At 51.0% G+C, this 20,081-nt stretch overlaps 8 protein-coding genes across 8 annotated transcripts; 3 read left to right on the forward strand and 5 right to left on the reverse strand.

The window, feature by feature from the left end:
• Positions 1-321: 321 nt before the first annotated feature.
• BKA67DRAFT_653453 (HpcH/HpaI aldolase/citrate lyase family protein) lies at positions 322-1,356 on the forward strand (the record flags this gene model as incomplete). Its single annotated transcript, XM_046106369.1, has 4 exons — positions 322-487; positions 601-693; positions 745-770; positions 823-1,356. 4 exons carry the CDS (start codon positions 322-324, stop codon positions 1,354-1,356), a joined length of 819 nt encoding a protein of 272 aa, XP_045964389.1.
• A 105-nt stretch (positions 1,357-1,461) lies between these two features.
• Positions 1,462-1,892, reverse strand: BKA67DRAFT_653454 (uncharacterized protein; the record flags this gene model as incomplete). Its single annotated transcript, XM_046106370.1, has 2 exons — positions 1,462-1,593; positions 1,692-1,892. The coding sequence occupies 2 exons, from the start codon at positions 1,890-1,892 to the stop codon at positions 1,462-1,464; spliced, it is 333 nt and encodes a 110-aa protein (XP_045964390.1).
• A 625-nt stretch (positions 1,893-2,517) lies between these two features.
• BKA67DRAFT_530373 (HSP20-like chaperone) lies at positions 2,518-3,706 on the forward strand (the record flags this gene model as incomplete). The annotated part of the gene is made up of 2 exons (XM_046099230.1): positions 2,518-2,623; positions 2,835-3,706. 2 exons carry the CDS (start codon positions 2,518-2,520, stop codon positions 3,704-3,706), a joined length of 978 nt encoding a protein of 325 aa, XP_045964391.1.
• A 2,146-nt stretch (positions 3,707-5,852) lies between these two features.
• BKA67DRAFT_653456 (uncharacterized protein) lies at positions 5,853-6,892 on the reverse strand (the record flags this gene model as incomplete). Its single annotated transcript, XM_046106371.1, has 3 exons — positions 5,853-6,279; positions 6,341-6,613; positions 6,705-6,892. The coding sequence occupies 3 exons, from the start codon at positions 6,890-6,892 to the stop codon at positions 5,853-5,855; spliced, it is 888 nt and encodes a 295-aa protein (XP_045964392.1).
• A 988-nt stretch (positions 6,893-7,880) lies between these two features.
• BKA67DRAFT_530375 (uncharacterized protein) lies at positions 7,881-9,248 on the reverse strand (the record flags this gene model as incomplete). Its single annotated transcript, XM_046099231.1, has 1 exon — positions 7,881-9,248. The coding sequence occupies one exon, from the start codon at positions 9,246-9,248 to the stop codon at positions 7,881-7,883; it is 1,368 nt and encodes a 455-aa protein (XP_045964393.1).
• A 1,398-nt stretch (positions 9,249-10,646) lies between these two features.
• BKA67DRAFT_46426 (uncharacterized protein) lies at positions 10,647-12,544 on the forward strand. The gene is made up of 3 exons (XM_046096896.1): positions 10,647-10,853; positions 10,904-11,198; positions 11,254-12,544. The coding sequence occupies exons 1-3, from the start codon at positions 10,740-10,742 to the stop codon at positions 12,198-12,200; spliced, it is 1,356 nt and encodes a 451-aa protein (XP_045964394.1). The 5' UTR covers positions 10,647-10,739; the 3' UTR covers positions 12,201-12,544.
• Positions 12,545-12,887: 343 nt separating this feature from the next.
• On the reverse strand, positions 12,888-13,291 carry BKA67DRAFT_547462 (uncharacterized protein; the record flags this gene model as incomplete). The annotated part of the gene is made up of 1 exon (XM_046101452.1): positions 12,888-13,291. Exon 1 carries the CDS (start codon positions 13,264-13,266, stop codon positions 12,889-12,891), a length of 378 nt encoding a protein of 125 aa, XP_045964395.1. The 5' UTR covers positions 13,267-13,291.
• Positions 13,292-17,764: 4,473 nt separating this feature from the next.
• On the reverse strand, positions 17,765-19,807 carry BKA67DRAFT_547463 (uncharacterized protein). The gene has a single exon (XM_046101453.1). The coding sequence runs from the start codon at positions 19,361-19,363 to the stop codon at positions 18,206-18,208; it is 1,158 nt and encodes a 385-aa protein (XP_045964396.1). The 5' UTR covers positions 19,364-19,807; the 3' UTR covers positions 17,765-18,205.
• Positions 19,808-20,081: the final 274 nt, after the last annotated feature.

Here is a 20,081-nt window from a genome sequence, read left to right on the forward strand (position 1 = left end):
CTTGTTGCGTAGGAATCATCAGGTAGAGTGAGCTGTATTCGATTCCGGTTGCTCTGATCGGTGCCGACATAGATAGATAGAATGATCTGCACTCGGCAGTACCCCGCACCTAGCGGCGGTCATCATGTATTAGAACACCGGCAAGTATGTAGCCCGCGGCAATGTGACTTCTTTCAGGCGAGATTCGCTTCGTGCGTTTCACTTTCACATCGTATTGATTCTGTTCCAATGACCTTTCGAGTTGCTGCGTCCAGTATAGGACGTGTATCTTTAATTCTTCCGTCAGCGAGACAGTCTGGGATATTTCGAACATACTCAACAATGTCGAACTTGTTACAAGGTTGTACTTTCAAAAACGCGCTGTTGAAGGCAGAAGGGCCTTCGATGGGTCTTTGGCAAACTCTTCCTGGTGCAAACATCTCACGAATTTTAGCAAGGGCAGGCGTCGAATGGGTATTGGTGGACTGCGAGCATGGAAATATCGACGGTGTGGATAATCTGTCCTGCACACATGCGAATCCTTTGATCCTTCATCAAGACCAAAGGCTAGCAAAATAGTTGTCTAAAGCTGCGGAAGAAATGCAGAACTAACTCGTACAGATGCTGCCATGCACGAAGCAGTTCCAGCGATCGCGAGTTGTGGTGTCAGTCCTCTGGTCAGATTGCCCGATATGCAAGGATGGATGATCAAGCGTAAGAAACCATGAGGACCTATGTGGCCATTGCGACTGACTAATCATTAAGGTGCTCTCGATTCTGGAGCTCATGGTGTAGATTGCCATAGTCCCTTGAGTTACTTGAGACTGACTGATGCTGATACAGGTTCTGATTCCACTTCTCAGAACCGCTGAGGAAGCCAGGAAGGTAGTTGCGGCTGCCAAATTTCCTCCTCAAGGGCAACGGGGACTAGGATCTCCATTCGCTATGGAGCGCTTCAACCCCATCCCATCAATGACGGAGTACTTGCAGAAAGCCAATGATTCTCTTGTAACGATGGTACAAATCGAGACGAAGGAAGCTCTCGATGCGGTTGCGGACATTGCTGCGGTGCCTGGTGTTGACGTTCTCTTCGTCGGCCCTTTTGACTTGGGGAACAACATTGGCTATCCCATACTCGATGGTGTTATGAAGCCTGAATTGAATCAAGCCATTGACCGCATACTGGAGGCGACCCACAAGGCAGGCAAGAAGGCAGGCTTCTTCGCTAGTAGTGCCGAGCAAGCGAAGGCATATGCGGACAAAGGCTTCGATATTATCAGTGCTGCCTTGGACGCGACAATCTTGCAGTCCTCGGTAGTAGAATCATTAGCCACAGCCCGAGGCCAGGCCAGACCTAATACTGGCGGGAAATACTGAGGTCGGGTGTACCATTCCCTCGGTCCGTTGTATACTGGCCCCAGAAAAGATGAACCGCACAGATTACCGGGTTAGATCAATTAGATCAAGCGCTTCTGGCTGGTTTTAGTTTTGTCCCTTTTCGACAACGTTCATTTTAGTCTGAACTTCATCTACTGTGAATCTATGCATAAGTTTGACAGCCTTTGAGGAAAGTTGAGGCTGCTCTTCTGGTGCCGTGGCCTTTGCAATATGTATCTGGCGCGAGTTTAGCAATGGCCATCTCTTCAATATGCATAGCCCGAAGGAGAGATGCCGCTGAGAGTATCTCCGGAGGTTTAAGCGTGTCGACATACCACTGGAACATCAAACTCATACAGATCGCGCCAACGCGGGATTTGTTGCGATTTGATGATATCGACTTCCTTGTATTCGAACGGCCGCTGATCCCAAAGATCGGAAAGTACGGATTTGGCCTGCGTGCATAGTCCGCAATTCTCGCGTGTGAACAGGGTGATTCTGGAGGCGTGCTGGAAAAGCCTGCCGGTGGCGCGCATCTTGCCAAGCTGCACACACGAGGGAAACAGATGCCCACAGTCCGTAGTGAAGAGGTTGTCGTCTGAAGGTCTGTGGTCGTCGAAACAAGCAACACACAAGAATTGGATTCTTCAACGACGGCCTTGGTATCGTACGATTCTCGACCCAAGAATTTACAGTCCGCAGGTCCTTGCAGCAGATCGCTCAGGGGCTCTAGCGTGGCATTTTAGCCCCCAAAACTTCCCCAACTCCAAAAGATCAAATTCGAGAAGGGGATCAGGCAAATCAGGACTCAAGTTCTCAACGCCCCCCTCCCGCTAACGTTAGGTAGGCTGGCACTCGTGAGTACATACATACTTGTATCCCGTAACGGAGCACAACGTCATCAGCCCACCTGGTCAGCTCCCCCCCCCCCGGTCCCTCCGGCCTCCCGGCCAAGGCAGGCGGTGAGAATTTGTAACTGCTATGGGACGGATCCGTACATCCCCTCCAAACGACGGAAGCCCATCGAAGCATTGGTGGGCGCTTATTTCATTCCCCAGCACCGCCGACATACAGACAATCAAGCAAGCAAGACAAGCAGACGATCCAGCAAGACACAACCCCGAGGTTCTGATCACTTACTGAGCTTCAAGACCAGCCACTATGGCTCAAAAATGTGTTCACAAAGGCTGCGGCAAGGTGTACACCGACCCTCATGAGGTCTGTACTTACCATCCCGGTCCGCCAGTCTTCCACGAGGGGCAGAAAGGTGAGTAGCACTCATGGGACCCTCCAGTGCCCTCAAGGTTCTATACTTTATTTGAGCAGCACGGTACAGTGCAGTACCGTATAGCACAGCACAGTAGTGCCTTTTTTTCTGTCTGTGTAGAGGAAGAGGAAGAAGAGAAAACCCATATCTACAAAGGCGTACATGGTGCAACTTGATATAGAGGTAGAGCACTAAAATCTCATCTCGCTAGGATGGAAGTGCTGCAAGCCCCGCGTCTTGACCTTCGACGAATTTCTAGCAATTCCCCCCTGCACCGAAGGGAAGCACAGCACAACCGACCTTCCGCCTGATATTGAGAAGAAGACTGGAGACTCGGCTGCCGCGGAATCGACCTCGCTCTCTGCGAAATTGGCTGAGATCCCAGCCGACCTACCCTCACGCGCTCCCCTTGCGCCACAACCCGCACCCACCGCACCACCTCCTCCGCCTGAGTCGGAAGACGATGAGCCGTCCCTGGAGATCCCAGACGGCAAGACTTGCAGGAGGAAAGGATGCAATGCGACCTACAAGAAGGGGCAAGCTCGGTCGGATCAAGAGAACTGCGTGCATCATTCTGGAGCACCAGTCTTTCACGAGGGCAGCAAAGGATACACGTGCTGCAAGCGCCGCGTCCTCGAGTTCGACGAGTTCATGAGGATCGAAGGCTGCAAAACGTCGCCGAGACATCTTTTTATTGGCTCGGGAGAGGACAAGAAGAAGAAGAACAAGGACGCTAACACAGAGGAGCTGCTCGACACTGTACGGAACGATTTCTACCAAACCCCTAGCACCGTGATAGCGTCCTTCTTTCTCAAGAAGATCGACAGCTCCAAGGCGACGGTCAAGTTTGAGAGCCAAACTCTGATTCTGGACTTACCCACCACCGATGCAACGCCCAAGAGATACAAGACTGATGTTCCGCTTTACGGCAAGATTGACGCAGGAAAAAGCACCTTCAAGATCTTTGGCACGAAGCTCGAGGTCAACCTCTTCAAGGCCGATGGTGCCAGCTGGCCGGTATTACGCAGTGATGACCGTCTGACGGGCTCGATCCTGCAAGTTGGTCGGGCTGGAAAAGTCTAGGTCTCGATCAAGGTCAAGGTCCAGGTCGGCTGGGTAGGAACATGCATCAAGACACTATTGTATACTGTACGAATGCAACATCTGCCGTTCGGTGATTCTAGAGGTAACGCAATCATCTCTTCGTTGGTGACACCGTCTCTCCTGTGCCTTCTAAATGCTGGCTAGATCTGAAAGTCACCGTCTTGATGGTGGAACGCCCAGACCTTGCGGAGTACCTTATCAGCGGGAATGGCATCCCCCGCCCGTCTTGGTATTCTTGGTATTGCAGTCAAGCGGCAAGAAGCTCAGGAAAGTCTGATTACACTTTCGCTGTTGTGCTGGGCAATGGTGAAAAGTACGGCTTGGTATTGAGCCTTGGCTCCTGGGGGTTACAGAAGCGGCACTTACAAAGCTTAGAGGCTCTTGGTCTTTCTAGGTGAAATGAAATAGGGCTTGGGTGTAAGGCCCGCCGCAGATGTGCAAATCGCTTGTCCTACATCAGCATCGGGGGGCTGTGCAGTCTGTGCGGCCATAGATAGGACTAGTCAGTTGACTAAACTAGTCTGTAGCAGCAATTATCTGATTTACAAGACTCAGTAAAACAGTAACGGGTACGACCAAGTGCCGCTGTATGATGCTCTATTCATGGAGGTTTATCCCGTGTGTTGAATGTGACACAGATCTTATGCTCGGGACAAATGACGTGGAAGATTGCGAATCTTTCTGACTCTCCAAACAATCAGAGCAAATGCCTTGCCAAGTCTTCTAATGTCTCACTGACTAGAATTCTGGCCCACAAAAGCAAACCAAAGCCTCTTTTCCCTGACCGCCCACAGTCCAGATTATATCACTTCCTAACAAGGCGCTCTTGGCGGTGCTGGGCACCAGCCAGGGCAATAGGATGACCACATAAACTTGCTCAACAAGCCAATCTACTACAGTTTTTCCCGACTCGGGTGCTTTATCGCAAGCGCGCTCCGCATAAGCCCAAATGTAGGTGCCGACGAAGTCTCTCAGGGACAGGTAGCATCATGACTCCCTCTTTCCCCCCTCCCCCAAGCAAAGGGCCCCACTTACAGGTTATATACCAAGTATACCAAGCAAAAGACAATATGGATCAAGGCCCCGGGATTGCCCTCATAAGACCTCCCGACGCCGCAACACAAGCATTATGACACCTCTCCGCTAGCCAAGAGGGGGGTGGAGGAGGGAGAGAGAGAAAAAACGAAACAAAGGTACTGAACTTGTCAAAAAAGGGGACGGACGTGCCAGGAGCCGGATGACTAGGTCCTATTCCCCACGGCTGAGCAATGTTCCTCAAGCTGCATCTCCCGGGCCAAGTCGTTCTCGGGGCATTATTGGTATCCCCGAGCTGATGCTGACCTCGTCGTCGTTTTGCCAGCAGGCATGCCACCCGGGTGCAGAGAGCCTATCATGAGTCGTTTGTTCTTTTGTTCTTGTTTTATTTTACCGGTTGACTACCGACGGCTATCTGCCGGTGGCTTGTTGCTTAGTACGTGGGGGGTGGGTGACCCATTTTCAGGCGTGGTTAGGGGCATTTTGCTGTCAATGTAGATCCTTGATGACGATTATTTCTTGGCTTATCTAGATCTGCATGACCGAGCCTCTGGTCTGTTACGGCCCAGGGGGGGTTGCAAAGGTGAGCTCAAGTTGGCAGGCATGCGGAACGGGGGGGGGATCGATCACTCTGAACTTTTCCCCGTGTCCTAGGACTTTCTCTTTGCGGCCTTTTGCCATGAGTATCGTGGACAGCTGTGGTTGGTTGGTCTATTCATGGTATGCAATCGTATACTAGTGCGGTTTTGTGTTTTAGGACATTCTTCAACAGTTGTGTCTAATTCGTTCTAACTCTCAGACTCTATTCGCTATCCCTTTCGTATGTAAGAGGCTGAATCCATACGTCGTAAACTTCCCCGGACCTGTTGTTGTGTACCCAAAAATGACAAACTTTACTGTTGTGTATCCAAACGGCGTTCATTCTTCGTTTCCGTGAGCACGTAAATAAAGCCATATATCCCAACGTTGCACAAAAACAACGCCCCAGTGACGGTGAACGCCTGATCATGCTTGCTCTAAAAACCCAATTTGAAAAATCCTCGCAAGGTTTCCGTAGCCATTCCACATTTTACCACCACCATTGTGACCATCATGATCGCACCCTGCTAGGGCCAGGCCGTTGAGCCTCCAAGTCGTAGTCATCCCGTTTCATCGTCGCCTGAATCAGCGCCTTGCCATTTTCCATGCGCACAAAGCTGGGCCACTTGCTGACAACCTCATCGTTGCCGCCCACGTCGATCTCGAAGGTGACGAGGCCGGGGACCTGTAGTGCGTTATTGTTCTTGGGTGGAGGCGTGGCGCTACTCGCCCGCGACCGTTGAACCCCAAGTGTTGAAGCCGATGAGGCGTTGGTCTTCTCTTGCGTCAGACCTCCATCTCTGGAGACGCTCCTCGACATCCTCCTCTCCTTGTGCTTGACTTTGAGTTTTCTGGCAGCTTTGTGAAAGAGGATCGGTATAACATGGCCAAAACCGGCGACGACTAGGACCGGTGTGCCTAGTGCAAGAGCCCATTTACTGGATGGGGTGTCAGCATACATCGAGTTTTATGATCGACATTGTATAGTTGTGGACCTACGGGTGCTTGATATCGAACAGTGCATGGTATAGAGCGAGTACAACGCCTAGGATGGCGATCTCGGCTCCCAATTGCAGCATCGTCCATGTTGACCAGTAGAGGGACATGAGATCTTCTCCATCACAGAACTGTAGTGCCAGTAGGCTGAAGACTTCCATCACGACGGCAATGCCTGCCACGAGAAATAAAGCGGTGGTGTAGGCCATGGCCATCTTGAGTTTTCGCCTCAGCTCGGCCTTGTCGTAATCTGGTTGTTCCGCATATTTCATCACTCTATAAAATAAATCAGTGACAAGTATCTCCGACGAGAACAACCGTGTTGTGTTGGACAATACAAAGACCAAATAGAAGCACTGAAACGTACGTTTGGTAAATCCATGATGCGACAAACAGAGTTCCTATCACGAAAAAGAAGAGCGACCAGTATAACGCGTCGAAGTGGATGCGGTCTAGGTTGTGAGTGAAATGGGCATAATATTCGCACTTCTCACTATCAGGGAGTCTGTTACGGGGTGCAGACATAGAGACAGGCGAAGCCGACGTGGACGACATGGCGAGTAACGGTATGGACAATATACCATGCAGAAACAATTTGGTCTTATACAAGGCTACCAGCGATGTGGATGGTTGTTGAAGTGCTGTATTCTAGAAAAAGACCGGACCTTTTTCAAGTGTATAGGGATCAGAAAGTGGGAGGAGCCAGAAGGTATATAGACATGTCAGAACACAGTGCAGCGTGAGGTCGGGCAAGTACAAGGGACTGAGTAGTGTCACGTCAGAGACGGTCGACGCCTCGTTGACTGGTTTACGGACAGGGCGATGATAGCCATGGCTATGTGGAACCTTCTTTGCAAGCACTTCTAAGCATCGGGCTGAAATTCGGTTGACCGATGTGCCTGTACTCAACGCCGAGACGGAGTAATGTGGGTAGCCACAGAGGACGTGCTACAAATGACGGCAAAAGTAGATGGTGAGGCTTGTTGTGTGATCTGCTCAACACTATCTCGATAGATACTATGTCTTGTCGTTGCTTGGCGGCTGAGGCGGAGTGAAACAACGCTGCCGATCCATCCTTGGCGAAAAGAACGAGAGAAGCCGTGCGGAATAGTACAAATTGCTCGTTACGCGCGTCTCTGCAAGTGATGCATGACCGCATACCCAGGAAGAGACTTGAGTAACAGCTGCGTTTGTGCCAAAGTCATCCTGAATCAAGGTTCCGCATTGCTCGACCCGTGGATGCGGCGTGTCGTCTTATTGGAGTATCTAGCTTTGTTGCAAATGCAAACTGCTAGATTTTAGGTGGATACTAAGAAATTGCACTTTTATATATATATATATATATATATATATTTTTTCTCTATCTTTCTTCTTGCTTCTCTCTGTCTCTGCGGAAGAGCCCTGACCCAGCACTTGAACACACGTGCGATGGCGGGATAGTAGTATGTAATGATAAGACAAGATCTCGTAGGATCTGTCAAGCACATTGGGAGATTTGTGCCTGGCGGGAAACTCTAATGTGGCGTTGATAAGCTCGCGCTACTCACTGCATACCGTCCATTAACTCGGTCCGGTCTAGCACCATCCCTTTCTGCCCAATGTACTCGCGAAGCGCATCCCACTCAGGGCCTTCTTCTTCGCCTTGACGCCATTTCTCAGCAAAGCCCCACGCACAGGCGATCTTGTCCAATGCCGCCCTCTCTTCTTCTCGGATCCAGCGTGAGCGCAGGGCAATACCGGGGGCCCAGGTAACCCGTTTCATCTGATCGTTCGCTGTTGTTGCCGCAACAATACCGATCGAAGCAGTAAATCCGACATAGGCTAATATAGCAACAAAAGCTACATTGGTTGCATGTGCGGCGTCCATGGCGTCTTGGAACACGGAGAAGTTTCTCGCTACCGCATAGGCTGCTAATGGGGTTGCTGCAAAGGTTGCAACTGGGAGGGTGGCATTACGGAGAAGTTTAGATCGGATGAAAGCTTTTGTTGTGTATGTACTTTCAATAATTCCAACTGCGGCGTCTAGATTCTTGGCTTCGATTGCAGTGTCAAGAGCCGTCTCAGCAACAGAAGACTCTACAGCGTTGGAGGCCTTGTCGGAGTTCTGTTTCGTGTACTCGATAGACCCCGAGGCCTCCCGGGGCATTGGCTTTGAGGCATAGAGTTGAAGTACCCGGGGTAGTGTTTCGGGCCTACCTAACGTAGCCTGGACCTTGACGTACTCTTGCAGCAGTCTTGGCGTGATGAAGACTGTTGGGTGTGCCAATGTTACATATGCAGCTTCAGATATCCTGTCGATCAGCTGCTTGAGTTGGGTGGATATCAGAGCATTGCGAGCACTGCTATCCAGGTCTGCGGGAGAAGCCTTGGCAGCTTTCCTGCGGCTGGAGTCCAATGATAACAGGTTTGACGCAGTCGAATCTGCTTCGTTGATCATGTGCGTGATTTGGGGTTGTACTGATTCATCCATAATATAATCTGCAACCACTTGGCAAGCTCGCAGTGCAGCGCTCGTGTCGGCTTCAGATGGGACGCCCCTATGCTCCAAAACCTTGGCCTTGTTGTTGTCGATGTATGCCACCATGTTGGTAAGCGAAGAGAGTTCTTTGCCTGCCGCTTTTGGTGTTACCGGCCGCCTGTTGGCAATCTCCTCGTCGCCGCGAAGGCCCTCGGCCGGTTCCCCAGCTGTGCGTTTGCTTGTTTGAGATGACAGCCATCTCGGTCGGGCTGCGCTCGTCACAGCTCTACCGCTGGCACCTTGTGAAACTCGAGACAGTGTGGGGCGAGACTTTGGGAGGCTCCGGGTGCTGAAGGAGGCCAAAGGCTTGGCTCTGTTTGGCCGTCGGACAGCGAGAGCGTCGCAGAAGAGACAGACAGAAGCCTGTCGGGGAGGAAATGCGGGCCGGCGCATGGCGCCCGGAATACCCAAAGTGCCCAGCGACATTGGCGCGCGGGGAAGCGAAGGACGGCGAGGGGACGAGTTCTGGGTGGAAGGGCTGACAAGGGCGACGTGCTGTTGTCTGACTGAAGAGTTGACTGGAGTTCGCGGAATTGCAAACGATCTGACGTGACGCGATGTTCCAATGCGCACGTGGGGGCTGGTCTCGGTCTGGATATGGGTATGGGTCTGGGTCTGGGAAGCTCTCCCCCAGCTTGATTAACCTTGGAGCGCTGGGTCAGAAAAATATCCCAATGGATTTTGCTTGTCCAATTGAATTCAGGCCTCGGATGCCGGGCCACTGAACCCCAGTCATTCAGGGGGTCCGAACTACACTACAGTATGTACTGGGCTATGTAACTTGACCTATAGTATAACATGTAATCCGTATACATTTGGCGCAACCAATGAGTGAGTATACGTGGGCTGCGAATCAGCCTGAACAAGTGTGTGCGTGTGCGCGTGTGTGTGGTATTGTCGATCGGTAAGTCAAGACGAGGCCTCAAGATTGCCGGTTGCGTGAGCCCGTCACGGGGGGCTATGCCCTATAACAGAGACTCGTAGGGGTGCCCGCCATACGCTGCAACTGAGTGCTTCTGACATGACTACAGCAATAATATAGACTGATGGTAGCCAAGAGACGATCATAAGTTTACTTGTTTGTTAGGAAGTTATTTCAGCACTGTAATGCGACATTACATTGACAGTGTACACTGTAGCTTGCTCTCGAGTTGATGACAACTACGGGTAAACTCTTACTGGATGTGCAAGTGTACGCAAGTTTTCTTAGCTTACTACGCGGAGCACAGCAGACAAAAAGAAAGCCTACGGCCCCTTATCAAATGACCGTCTCATTAAGCTGGCTCTCATATTTATTGACAGCACACGGTGTGTGCTTTCGATGGATGGTTTCCCCAACACTCGAAAATCCGTTCAATCTATTGCAGTACAGCAGGTTAGGCCAGTGCATGTGTAAGTTAGGCGTTGATGTCGAGACTGGTTGACTGCGCCACAAGCAGTGACGACAAAGCGGCTGAAAAGGACCCTTTGCACTTGCTTGCACTTGCCCCGGCCAGCAACTGGAACAGGCTTCAACATCGGGCCTCGAGGGGGCCAGTCAAGGAACAGCAACGCCATTGGAATTTCGCGACGTTGTGTTTGCCTAATTGGCTAGAAGCCACACCTTTCACCTCATCTCATCGCATCAGATTACACCACATCACGGCCGTCTTTTCGCAGATTCCCCAACCCATTCAACTACTCTTCGTCATTTCTTAGTGAGCCGCCAACTTTGTCCACCATTCGTTGCAAGCTTCTTCTGCTTCTTTCCGGCCACCGACGACGCACAGCCGGGGCTGCCGCATGCGCCCGCTTTGAGAGCCTATACGATAACGATATAACCCAGCGCCCGCCTATCTTGACGTTGTAGACAATTGCAGAGAGAAGGCCTTGGGAAGCTTTATCATGCCGCCACCACCTCCACCTCCTCCCCCCCCTCCGCCGGGCATGGGAGGCCCTCCTCCTCCTCCGCCTCCACCTGGCGGCCTGCCGAAGCCTCCCCCAGCAGGCATAGGACGGGTATGTGCCTGTTCTGTACGTTGTCGGCAGCATAGACTAATATGCCTTAGGGCGCATTGTTAGGTGACATCCAAAAGGGAAGGGCCCTTAAGAAAGCCCAAACAAACGATCGATCTGCACCGGTAGTAGTCAAGCCAGCAGGGGGTGGTGGTCCCCCCGTCGGCGGAGCACCTCCAGTGCCGGGGCTCGCACCACCTGTCCCAGGAGGCAACAGATTACGAAGCAATAGCGATCAGGGAAGTCGGGATGCTGGTGCATCGGGCGTGGACTCCGCACCACAACTAGCAGGATTATTCGCAGGCGGCATGCCCAAGCTAAAGAAACGTGGTGGTGTGGATACGGGAGGTGAGTCTTCCTCTTGCTATCTAAGCATGCCGGGCCTTGTACTGATAGCTCGTAGCGGATCGGAGCGCTTCGTATATGTCAGATTCAGAGACGACCAAGTCCTCGGCACCCCGACCACCCATATTCGGTGCACCAAAGCCACCACCCGGTGCTGCTCCCGCGATTCCCGGCCGGGCCGTCCCCACACCTCCGGGGCTGCCTTCTCATCCATTAATAGCCGGTTTGAGGAAAACCCCCAGTGATGTACCGCGGCCACATTCTTCCGCTTCAATGAAGGGCCCGCCGCCACCAATAGGGAAGAAACCGCCGCCGCCACCCGGGTCACGTAAACCTTCGACGTTGGGGGCAGCACCGCCGATACCTGGAGCACCGGCGCCTCCACCGCCTCCGACATCAGCCCCTGCTCCTCCGGCTCCTCCTCCACCGCCGCCATCTTCAGCTCCAGCACCACCACCTCCACCCCCGTCAAACATTCCTCTCAGGCCACCACCCGCACCGGCAACACGATCTCAACCACCGCCCCCGCCGCCTTCGGCACCACCAACGAATGGTGTCTCCCCAAATGTCGCCTTGCATGCCGCGATCCGTGCCTCTGGAGGACAATCCTCGCCCACAGCCGCACCGCCGGCACCACCACCACCTCCTCCAGCAGCAGCGCCATCCCCACCATCGTCAGCGCCGCCTCCACCCGCTCCACCTCCTGCGGCACCACTGTCGCGAGCTAGGGCATCCTCGAACTTGCGCACTACCATGCTGGACCCCAGTGCATACACACTATCGCATAACGGCGGTAGTACTCACTCACCTTCACCCACGCGTTCCAGCACAACTGCTGGTCTTGCCAGTCCCCGTGGTGGTGGCGAACGCATAATCATTCAGGACAGCAGATGGCGCTTCACAGACGACAGTCAGCTGCCAAAACCAAGGCCATTTCACGGTAGTTCCAAGAAGTACAGAGCGGGGCGAGGGAGCAGTGTACCCTTGGATTTGAGTGCGCTCTAGGCGAGTGCCCATCCAGATGACCGGCTCGACGGAAGGAGGGACAAGGCAGATGTTACCAGGAGCAAGACCGGGGGGACATTTTGGCGCAAGAGCGCGATTGAGGAATAGAGTGCTCAGGTTGTGATATCAATGGGAGAATTATGGAAGCGCAAAGGCGCTACTTGTGACACGAGAGTAGGAATACTTCGGCAAAAAGGCACAAACCAGCCGACGAAGCTCCACCCGGCTGTGTCCGGTGAGATACCAGCACCACAGAGCACCAAGCAACGGACGAGAACGATAGGACAATGAGGTGGCAGCTTTTTTGACTATAGATTTTCGACCAAGTCCAGAACTAAAGAATCAAAACCACATTGCTTATCATCAACATTTCACTCTTATGTTGTACCAGCCATTAATTTGGGTAAGCCTGTATTATTCCCGGGTCATCTCAATCCCCACTGTCTGGGAATACCAATCTCCCTAAGAGATCAATGCTACTTGTCTATTTAGGAAAATAGAAAACACTGCCATCAGTCTTCTTGCAGATCGGTCCATTAGTTAAAAGCCAAGAGAGATCAAGACAGGTGGTAAACACCAGCATTGCAGTTGAACCTCCTGCGGATAACCGTTTCCAATGCTGGTGAGAACTCATCCGAATCAAAACTCCAGCATATGATGTCTGAAATTATGACCAAGACCGTCTCCGCTACCAATAGCGAACCTGCTCATTCACATTGGCTTGCTCAAGCATCTCCTGCCGAGTGTGCGGCGGCACTCCGAAGCGCATGTTGTCCTGCTGATTGTTGACCCAGAAGCCGATGCCGTCCATTCCTTTGACCGTGTTTGCAGCACTTCTCAGCAAATCATCGATCGCACCAGATTCCTTGAAGCTCTCGGGAGTCCAGTCAGCTTCTTCAGCGAAGGACAGACCAGTGTTCTGGGCCAGTGCTTCATCTGCCTTGTTTGACGTGATGTATGCCTCGAACCAGGCTGGGAAATCGCCGACAGCCGGATTGCCCATGTCCTCTTCGGCAGTGAAGTACCAAATACTTTTGGGGCTCGTCTTCGTGACTTTCTTCTTCATGCAGCGGACATGATGGATATGAAGCTTGCAACTGTTCACACCATCGTTGTATATCGCCACCTGACGATAACGCACGTTTTTGGTCTGGACGCCCCAGCCCTTAAAATTAGCAAATTCCAATGAGGGTGGATTATTCACTTCTCGAGGACTATTCATTGTATTAGTATAAACAAAAAGCCAATATCATGACGTGGGAAAGGAACAACATACATGACTTTCAGTGATGACACGACTTCTTCAGCGAAAGATCCACAGTTCTTCTCTATATCAGAAGCCGCTTCAAGCACAACCCTGAAGTCAAAGTCACGCTTGGCACAGTGAACATAAATATTGCTTTCCCTAGGATCTGCAAGCCGCAATCGGTAATTGAAGTCAGATGCATCTACTTCAAGGATGAAGTAGGTCTTGCCGGTTTCAGACTTTGTCACACAGCAAAATTCGTATAAGGATTTCCGGAGACCTGGGAGCCATAACTTGGCCGAAGAGCCGTCTACTATGTTACTAATGTAATTGGCATCGCCACCGAAGGAAGTGAGAATGTTGTTGAAGTATAGATCGCGCGGGGCACAATGCTTCTCAAGAGCTTCTTCCCAGGCCTCAATCGACTTGGCCTTGGACCGACCTCGCATGCCTGGTATACCAATGTGTTGCCAATTGATTTTGGTAAACCAAAATCTTCCGATCTCTGCTTTGAGAGTAACGCGACCTTCGTACAGACGTAGAGGCTCGAGCATTTGTGTGAGGTGGCCATGAATCTTGCCGTGGGTGGTCGAGTCAAGCCCATCCGGTCTTGCCCTTTCACTGGCTTGCTGAGTACGCGGTGCTTTCTGATTCATTGTACCAAAGAAATGACGTGATCTAGGAAATGGGTTATGAAGTGTAGGGGTTGGCGTCAATGCCTCATTCGAGTAGATCGATCTTCGAGGTGATGCGCTAAGCAGATCCAAAGGCTCGCGATGAGGGTTCTCATCTCGTTCTACCTGGGGAGCAAAGAGTTCTCCGAATAACTCCACATCGAAAGCTGATCGAGAGTTGTTCGGAACATGAAGTTGGGCGCCTCGTGTGCCTGCGTTACTACCCGCACCGTCGGCTGCTGGAGCAGAACCTGTGCGGAGCACCTCAAGCTTCCGCCTTAGACCATCGAAGTGGTCTGCAGGCTCGATCAAGTCTTCAGACATTGTTTCCGTGCTACGCAAAGCCTTATCGACATGAAAATCTCCTCTGCCAATAGGGCTAGGGCTGTCATGGAGCCTGCGATGTGGCGCTACATACTTCTGCCCCTCCAGGGCTTGACTGGAGGCATTGGTAGTACAAGGACTCGATGCCATCGAGCTTTGGTCTCTGTAGATAGGTGCTCCACGATCAAGCTGAACTTTTGTTGCAGTAGGATGACTTCTTCCCTCTTGAATGATGGCAGGAGACCGAATCGGTGATTCGTTGACAGCAATGAGGTCAGAAGATACAGGAAGTGATCTGTTCATTTCGAGTTCTATGCGGGCAGGTCTTGATCGGGTATTGACCGTACGTCCAGTGGCACCAAGCTCTTGAGCCGAAGTGACTGAATCGTCTTGGTATTGCAGAAGAGTGTGTGTCCACTCCCAAACACGAGTTGGTGCCGCCTGAGGGTTCACCTGCTTGAGGCGATTGTCATGCAACACTGGCAGGATCCCCACGTTACTCGTTGGAGCGATGGCATCCCAATCTTGTGATTTTGCTTTTACTGTCAATCCCCTGAAAGGCTCAAACGGGCGCATGATATTGTCGAGTGAAACGGCCGGGCTGAAACCTGGTGCAGCTAGGACTAGACTTCCCTGCTGTTGTCTCAATGACCGCACAAAGCATCCCTTCTCGTAAAGTTTTTTGTAGTCTTCCTCGAGCACAAACCTGGTGGGATCCAGTAACACACTTTTCAGGTAGTGACGATCAGTCTGAGCCAAATAACGCATCTCAGCAAGACCAGTGGAGTTATCCTCTGCAAATATAACTGTCTTGTGCATGCCGATGTGTGCATCCAATTCCTACATGACTGTCAGTTTTAAGACGCAACTAATGATAATCGTTAAACCCACATGGTACTTCAAGATGTTGTCCAGCTTATATTTTGCCGAAGCGATCTTCTCGGCAGTATCAGCACCAAAGTACAGACTCCGGTTGTCGGTGCCACAGATAACCATGCAGGTAGTTGTGTCCGTCATCACCTTCAGGGGATCATGGCCGAGGAATAGTTCGTGGATGGTGAGGCCGTCTTTTGCCTGGCGACTTGGGACTTTCCAAGCAGCCTTGTACTGAAACCTCATAATCTCGAACGGGTATGAAAAAGGCTCATATTGATCAATTTCTGCTTGTGTAGGCTTTGAGGCTCTCCACTCGGAGATGTAGCAAATCATATCTTTGTCGCTAGTCTGTGATCGTGAGTTTGTGATTCGAACCTCAACAGATATTCAACGAATTACTTACACCAATGAAGATGAGCTGATCCTCTGGTGTGTCCTTCTTAACTTCATCTTGGACAATGTCGTCCATTATCGTATTGCATGCGACGACTATGTCCTGCTGAATCTCTCGCCTGCAGCGAATTCGGAAACAACCGACCTCGACCTCGTAGATAATCTCAGGATTCTACACCCGCGTCAGTCCTGGTACTTATCGAGCATAGGAAAATAATCCTGGGCAGGCAATGATGCTAGTGTAATAGGCTTTACCTTGAATCTCTCCCGGATTCGCTTGTAGAATTCTTTGAGGCCTGCCGGACGCAGAATCCAATTGCAACTCAGAAGGAACTCGGTATACTCATCACACTCGATGTCGCTGGTACTAACGTGTGCAGCTTGAAAATCCAGTAAGTTGGATGCAGTCCAGCTTGGGTAGAGCACCCTCATGGACTGGCGTCCTACCCAACTGGGTGCAGCTCGTTGTGACATGATGGGCTAGCATAGAAATAAAACCTGGATCTGGTGGCGGTGAGCAAAGAGATTTCCTAGACAGGTACCAAAACAATCGGAAAATGTGATCCAAAGTGAAGTATAGTATATGAACCACTGACTTTGTTGGAATCTCAAGGCCTACTGATACGCGATATCACAGCGCGGCGGGTGGGTTGGCACGATGCGACCCGGTGATGTGGTGATTATTGGTTCTTGTGCAGTTATGTCGCGTAAGTTGGCCGGCGACGGCAACAGCAACAAAGCCTAAGGTTGCTTGCAACAGATTTGGTTGCAGTTTACTATACGGTTGGTCAGCGAATTATACGAATAAGCAACGGTCGTTATGCTGTTGCGACGCTACTCAGAGCCCGCCCATAATACCTTCCCGCCCCATTGATGATCAAGTAGAAGGGACAGGTACGCCTTACCGTTTTGCACGGACAACAAAGAGATTGTCTTCTGGAACGTCAGCAATAGAACCAAATAACAGTTGAGTGAATGCCTGGGGCATTATGCGAAGGATATGGGTGAGACGATGTACTTACAAAAAGGATACAAGTCGATAGTGTTGAGGCCTTTTCGTGCAAGGTAGTTTAGAAGTCACTAGATAATCGATCCTCTGATAAGTAGTCAAGAGATATGACCAAGAGTGAGGAATCAAGCAAGTTCCCGCTTGTGTGAGTTAAGTGGTAGAGAGTGGCGGTTCTTGTTCACTCTAGGACGTGCCGAGAACGTGTTGCAAGATTTACTGACGAGAAAAATTCTTGAGATCAGTTGTTCTTGTGGATTAAGAGATAATTCAGTGCAGCATATCAATGCTCAGCTGGTAAATCAGTGGCAAATTACTGGAGAAATTAAGGCTGTGCGCAACCACAGCCGAAAGACACTCAAAGGTAGATCCTGTAGGATACACAGACAACCGTCTGCTTTTCGCCTTGAAATGAGCCTCCCCAAGAAAGTATTGTCAGTATATTAGCTTGAGTTTGTGGTTCGTAGTGATTTTTGTGGTGAAGGTCTGTGAAGAGTGGAACTCGTGCCTTCCGTTTGGAAGGCTTGCGTGAGTGTTGACGTTGAGGTGGACTATGGTCAGATCCCAGAGAACATTAGCCGCAAGTAGAAACGAAATCAAATACTACGAAGCGTTGTTGCTGCCAACTATTGTGTGGTCAGGCTTTGGTACGCAAATAGGTATGGAACGAGTGAATACGATCATTCAACATATTGGGATGGCAAGTAATGCCACTGCAGAGTATGCACTGGCGAACGACGTCGCGGGACTGTTGAACGCCATTGGCTACTCCACACCGTTGACTATATTCGTCTTTATTCATATACCTCGCCGGTTCACAGATATTGGTCCCAACTTGCTATATCTGTCGCCGAGAATTCACAGCGCCCTCATATCCTCGGTGATCTGCTTTCACCCACACTTTGGTTTCTCTGGCATAAGCGAAATTCAACTGTACCTCGTAGCTTGAAAGTTTAGGCAGCAAATTCATACAGAGGCGGAAAGCTTTTAGAGTATTGTCACATGAAATTCACGACTGCCAATTGCATCAAGATTTATTTTAGTCTGAAACAAAGAAAAAATTTGTCATTCCATTCTATCGTTTTGACCGGGTATATGCAACATGAAAGATAGAGAAATAATCTCAAAACACAAATTATCATCTCCAAAGAGTGATCATGCTTTTACGCTTAGGAGTTCTGCTCAGTAAACGCCTTTACCGCAACATGAGGAGCAGGACCGATAGCCCCCAAACACCTCAAAATTCCATGAAGCTCTCCGCGTGATCCAGTCTATGTGTTGTTGTAGCAGTTCGATCTTCCAACGGTCTAATGGCAGAGCAGCGCGCGAGTGTATCGTAGGCTCGAATATATGTACAAGAAAAAATCCCCCCGAAGCTTCGTGGTTGGATTGAAAGGGAGTTGAGTGATGAGCGATCTGGTCTGCGCCTGGGCGAGTAATTCGTCCCAGCAAGTCGATCCACGGCAGAAGAATTGCTCAAAGTGTCCTAACCGGCGCCCTTGACATTCTCTTTGACCTTCAACGCCCATCTCAACTGGCCCAAGACCTGTTTCGTCTCTTCGATGGTCTTACTTTGCTCTTCTTCTCGCCATCGTGCTTCTTCCTTAATATTTCCCAACGCAGCTTCCTGGGCACGTTTGTACGCCTCGAATTGATCACCAATTTCATCCTTTTGCCTCTTGAGGTCCTTGATATTTCCGTCCTGTTGGTCGCAAAGGTCTCTTAACGTATTAATCTTATCATCGTCTCTCCTCCGTTCTTCGGTCAGGGCTGCGAATTCGGCATGTAGTGATGTAGTCGTCTTCTTGACTTCGTCACCTTGCTCCTTCCAGTGCGATGCGATGGCATTATAGCGTCCCTCCATTAGTGCTGCTTGCGTTTTTGCCTCCTCGACCTGAACATTGGCATCGCGCCGAGACTTCTCCATCTCCTCCTTCCAGATTCTTTCCCTATCCAAAGCATCGGCTGTTCGTTTCTTCTCGAGGTTGACGGCAGCCTGAAGGGACTCCACCTGCCGCTCTTTTCGGGCGAGCAGCGTCTTCGTGACGTTAGCCTCCAGTAACCTCGACTCGTACTCGGATATCATTCTCTCCATCTTATCCTCCATCAGCTTGGCCGCCTGCCTCGCTTCTTCTGATTTGATCTGCTCGATTTTCAGATCCCGCTTTAATGCTTCATTGTCAGAGACCAGCTTGTTGATAACCCGTCCGGTTTTACCCAATCCCGCCTTGCCTACAGCGCCCCCATCCCATTGCGGAGAAGGCTCACGATCTTCTCTGTCATATGTGGCGTCGCCCCCGGGCCGCAAAGTCGTGTTACTCGAAGACATGGCTGCGTATATAGGAGACCTGGCAGAGCTCGTTTGTGCCTCTGGTGGGTGTGAAGAAGGTGCCTTTAACCTCGCTGATGACCCGTTCTGGTTCTGTGATTGTGGTTGCATCTGGGAATAGTAGGATGCTCCGCTGGTGTTGCTGTTGACCGAGCTTGAGAAGCCGCTGTTCCTTGCCGAAGGGGGATCTGAACTCGAGGTATCGGATGGGTCCTCGAGGCTAGGTACTGTGCGTATCGTCGTAGGAATGCGGCCGGTGTCCAAGGAATTGGGAGAGCTTGCGTAAGGGTTATATCTTGCTTCTACATTGGCCATGTTGAATTCTCCTCTGCTTCGATTTGGAGAGCCAAACGAAGTGGCCGACGCGGGAGTGTTAGGGGATCTTTCGGGTTTTGCATCTGCTGCTAGAAGATAGGCCGGGCTGATCGGTTCTGCAAGTAGAGGACTCGCCGTCAACACTGATCTCCGGCACGACCGTGAGCCAAGGTGCAGTCTCAGTCACGAGAGAAGCACCAAGTCGATCTCAGACACTAAGGAAATGTAGGGCAGTGCAGGAATAGAGTGCAATGTGGAGAGTTTTATTCAGACAAGTCTACTGTTTTGTGTTGAAAGAAAGCTTGCTGGAGGACATGAAAGTGGCATTAAGAAGGTAGTATGCAGTAGCCCGTGGCACAAGGTGAAGCAATAGGAGACGACGGTGTTGCGTAGGTCTGGTACATGACAAAAGTTGAGTGCGGTGCTTACCGTTTTCGTTGTTGTCCCGGCTGTATTTTGGGATGGAACCCGCTTCTCGACCTCTACTAGCACGGCGCGGTTTCTGCAATTTGCCAGGTTTAGACATCTCCACGTTCGTTTTCTCCCAGCAACGTATCCAAGCCCCCGTCTAAGTTCACTGCTTACATAGCCTTGTGACAACCTAGGGTCTTTGGCAATGAGGATTTCTCCCGGCAGATCGACCGCTAGACGGCTAGACGAGGGGGGTACTGCTATTCAGGCGCGGCCAGTGCCTGAATATCGGAAGCGTCTTGCGTTT

Source organism: Truncatella angustata (assembly GCF_020726525.1).
Source record: "Truncatella angustata strain MPI-SDFR-AT-0073 chromosome Unknown BKA67scaffold_1, whole genome shotgun sequence".
Classification (NCBI taxonomy): Eukaryota; Fungi; Ascomycota; class Sordariomycetes; order Amphisphaeriales; family Sporocadaceae; genus Truncatella; species Truncatella angustata.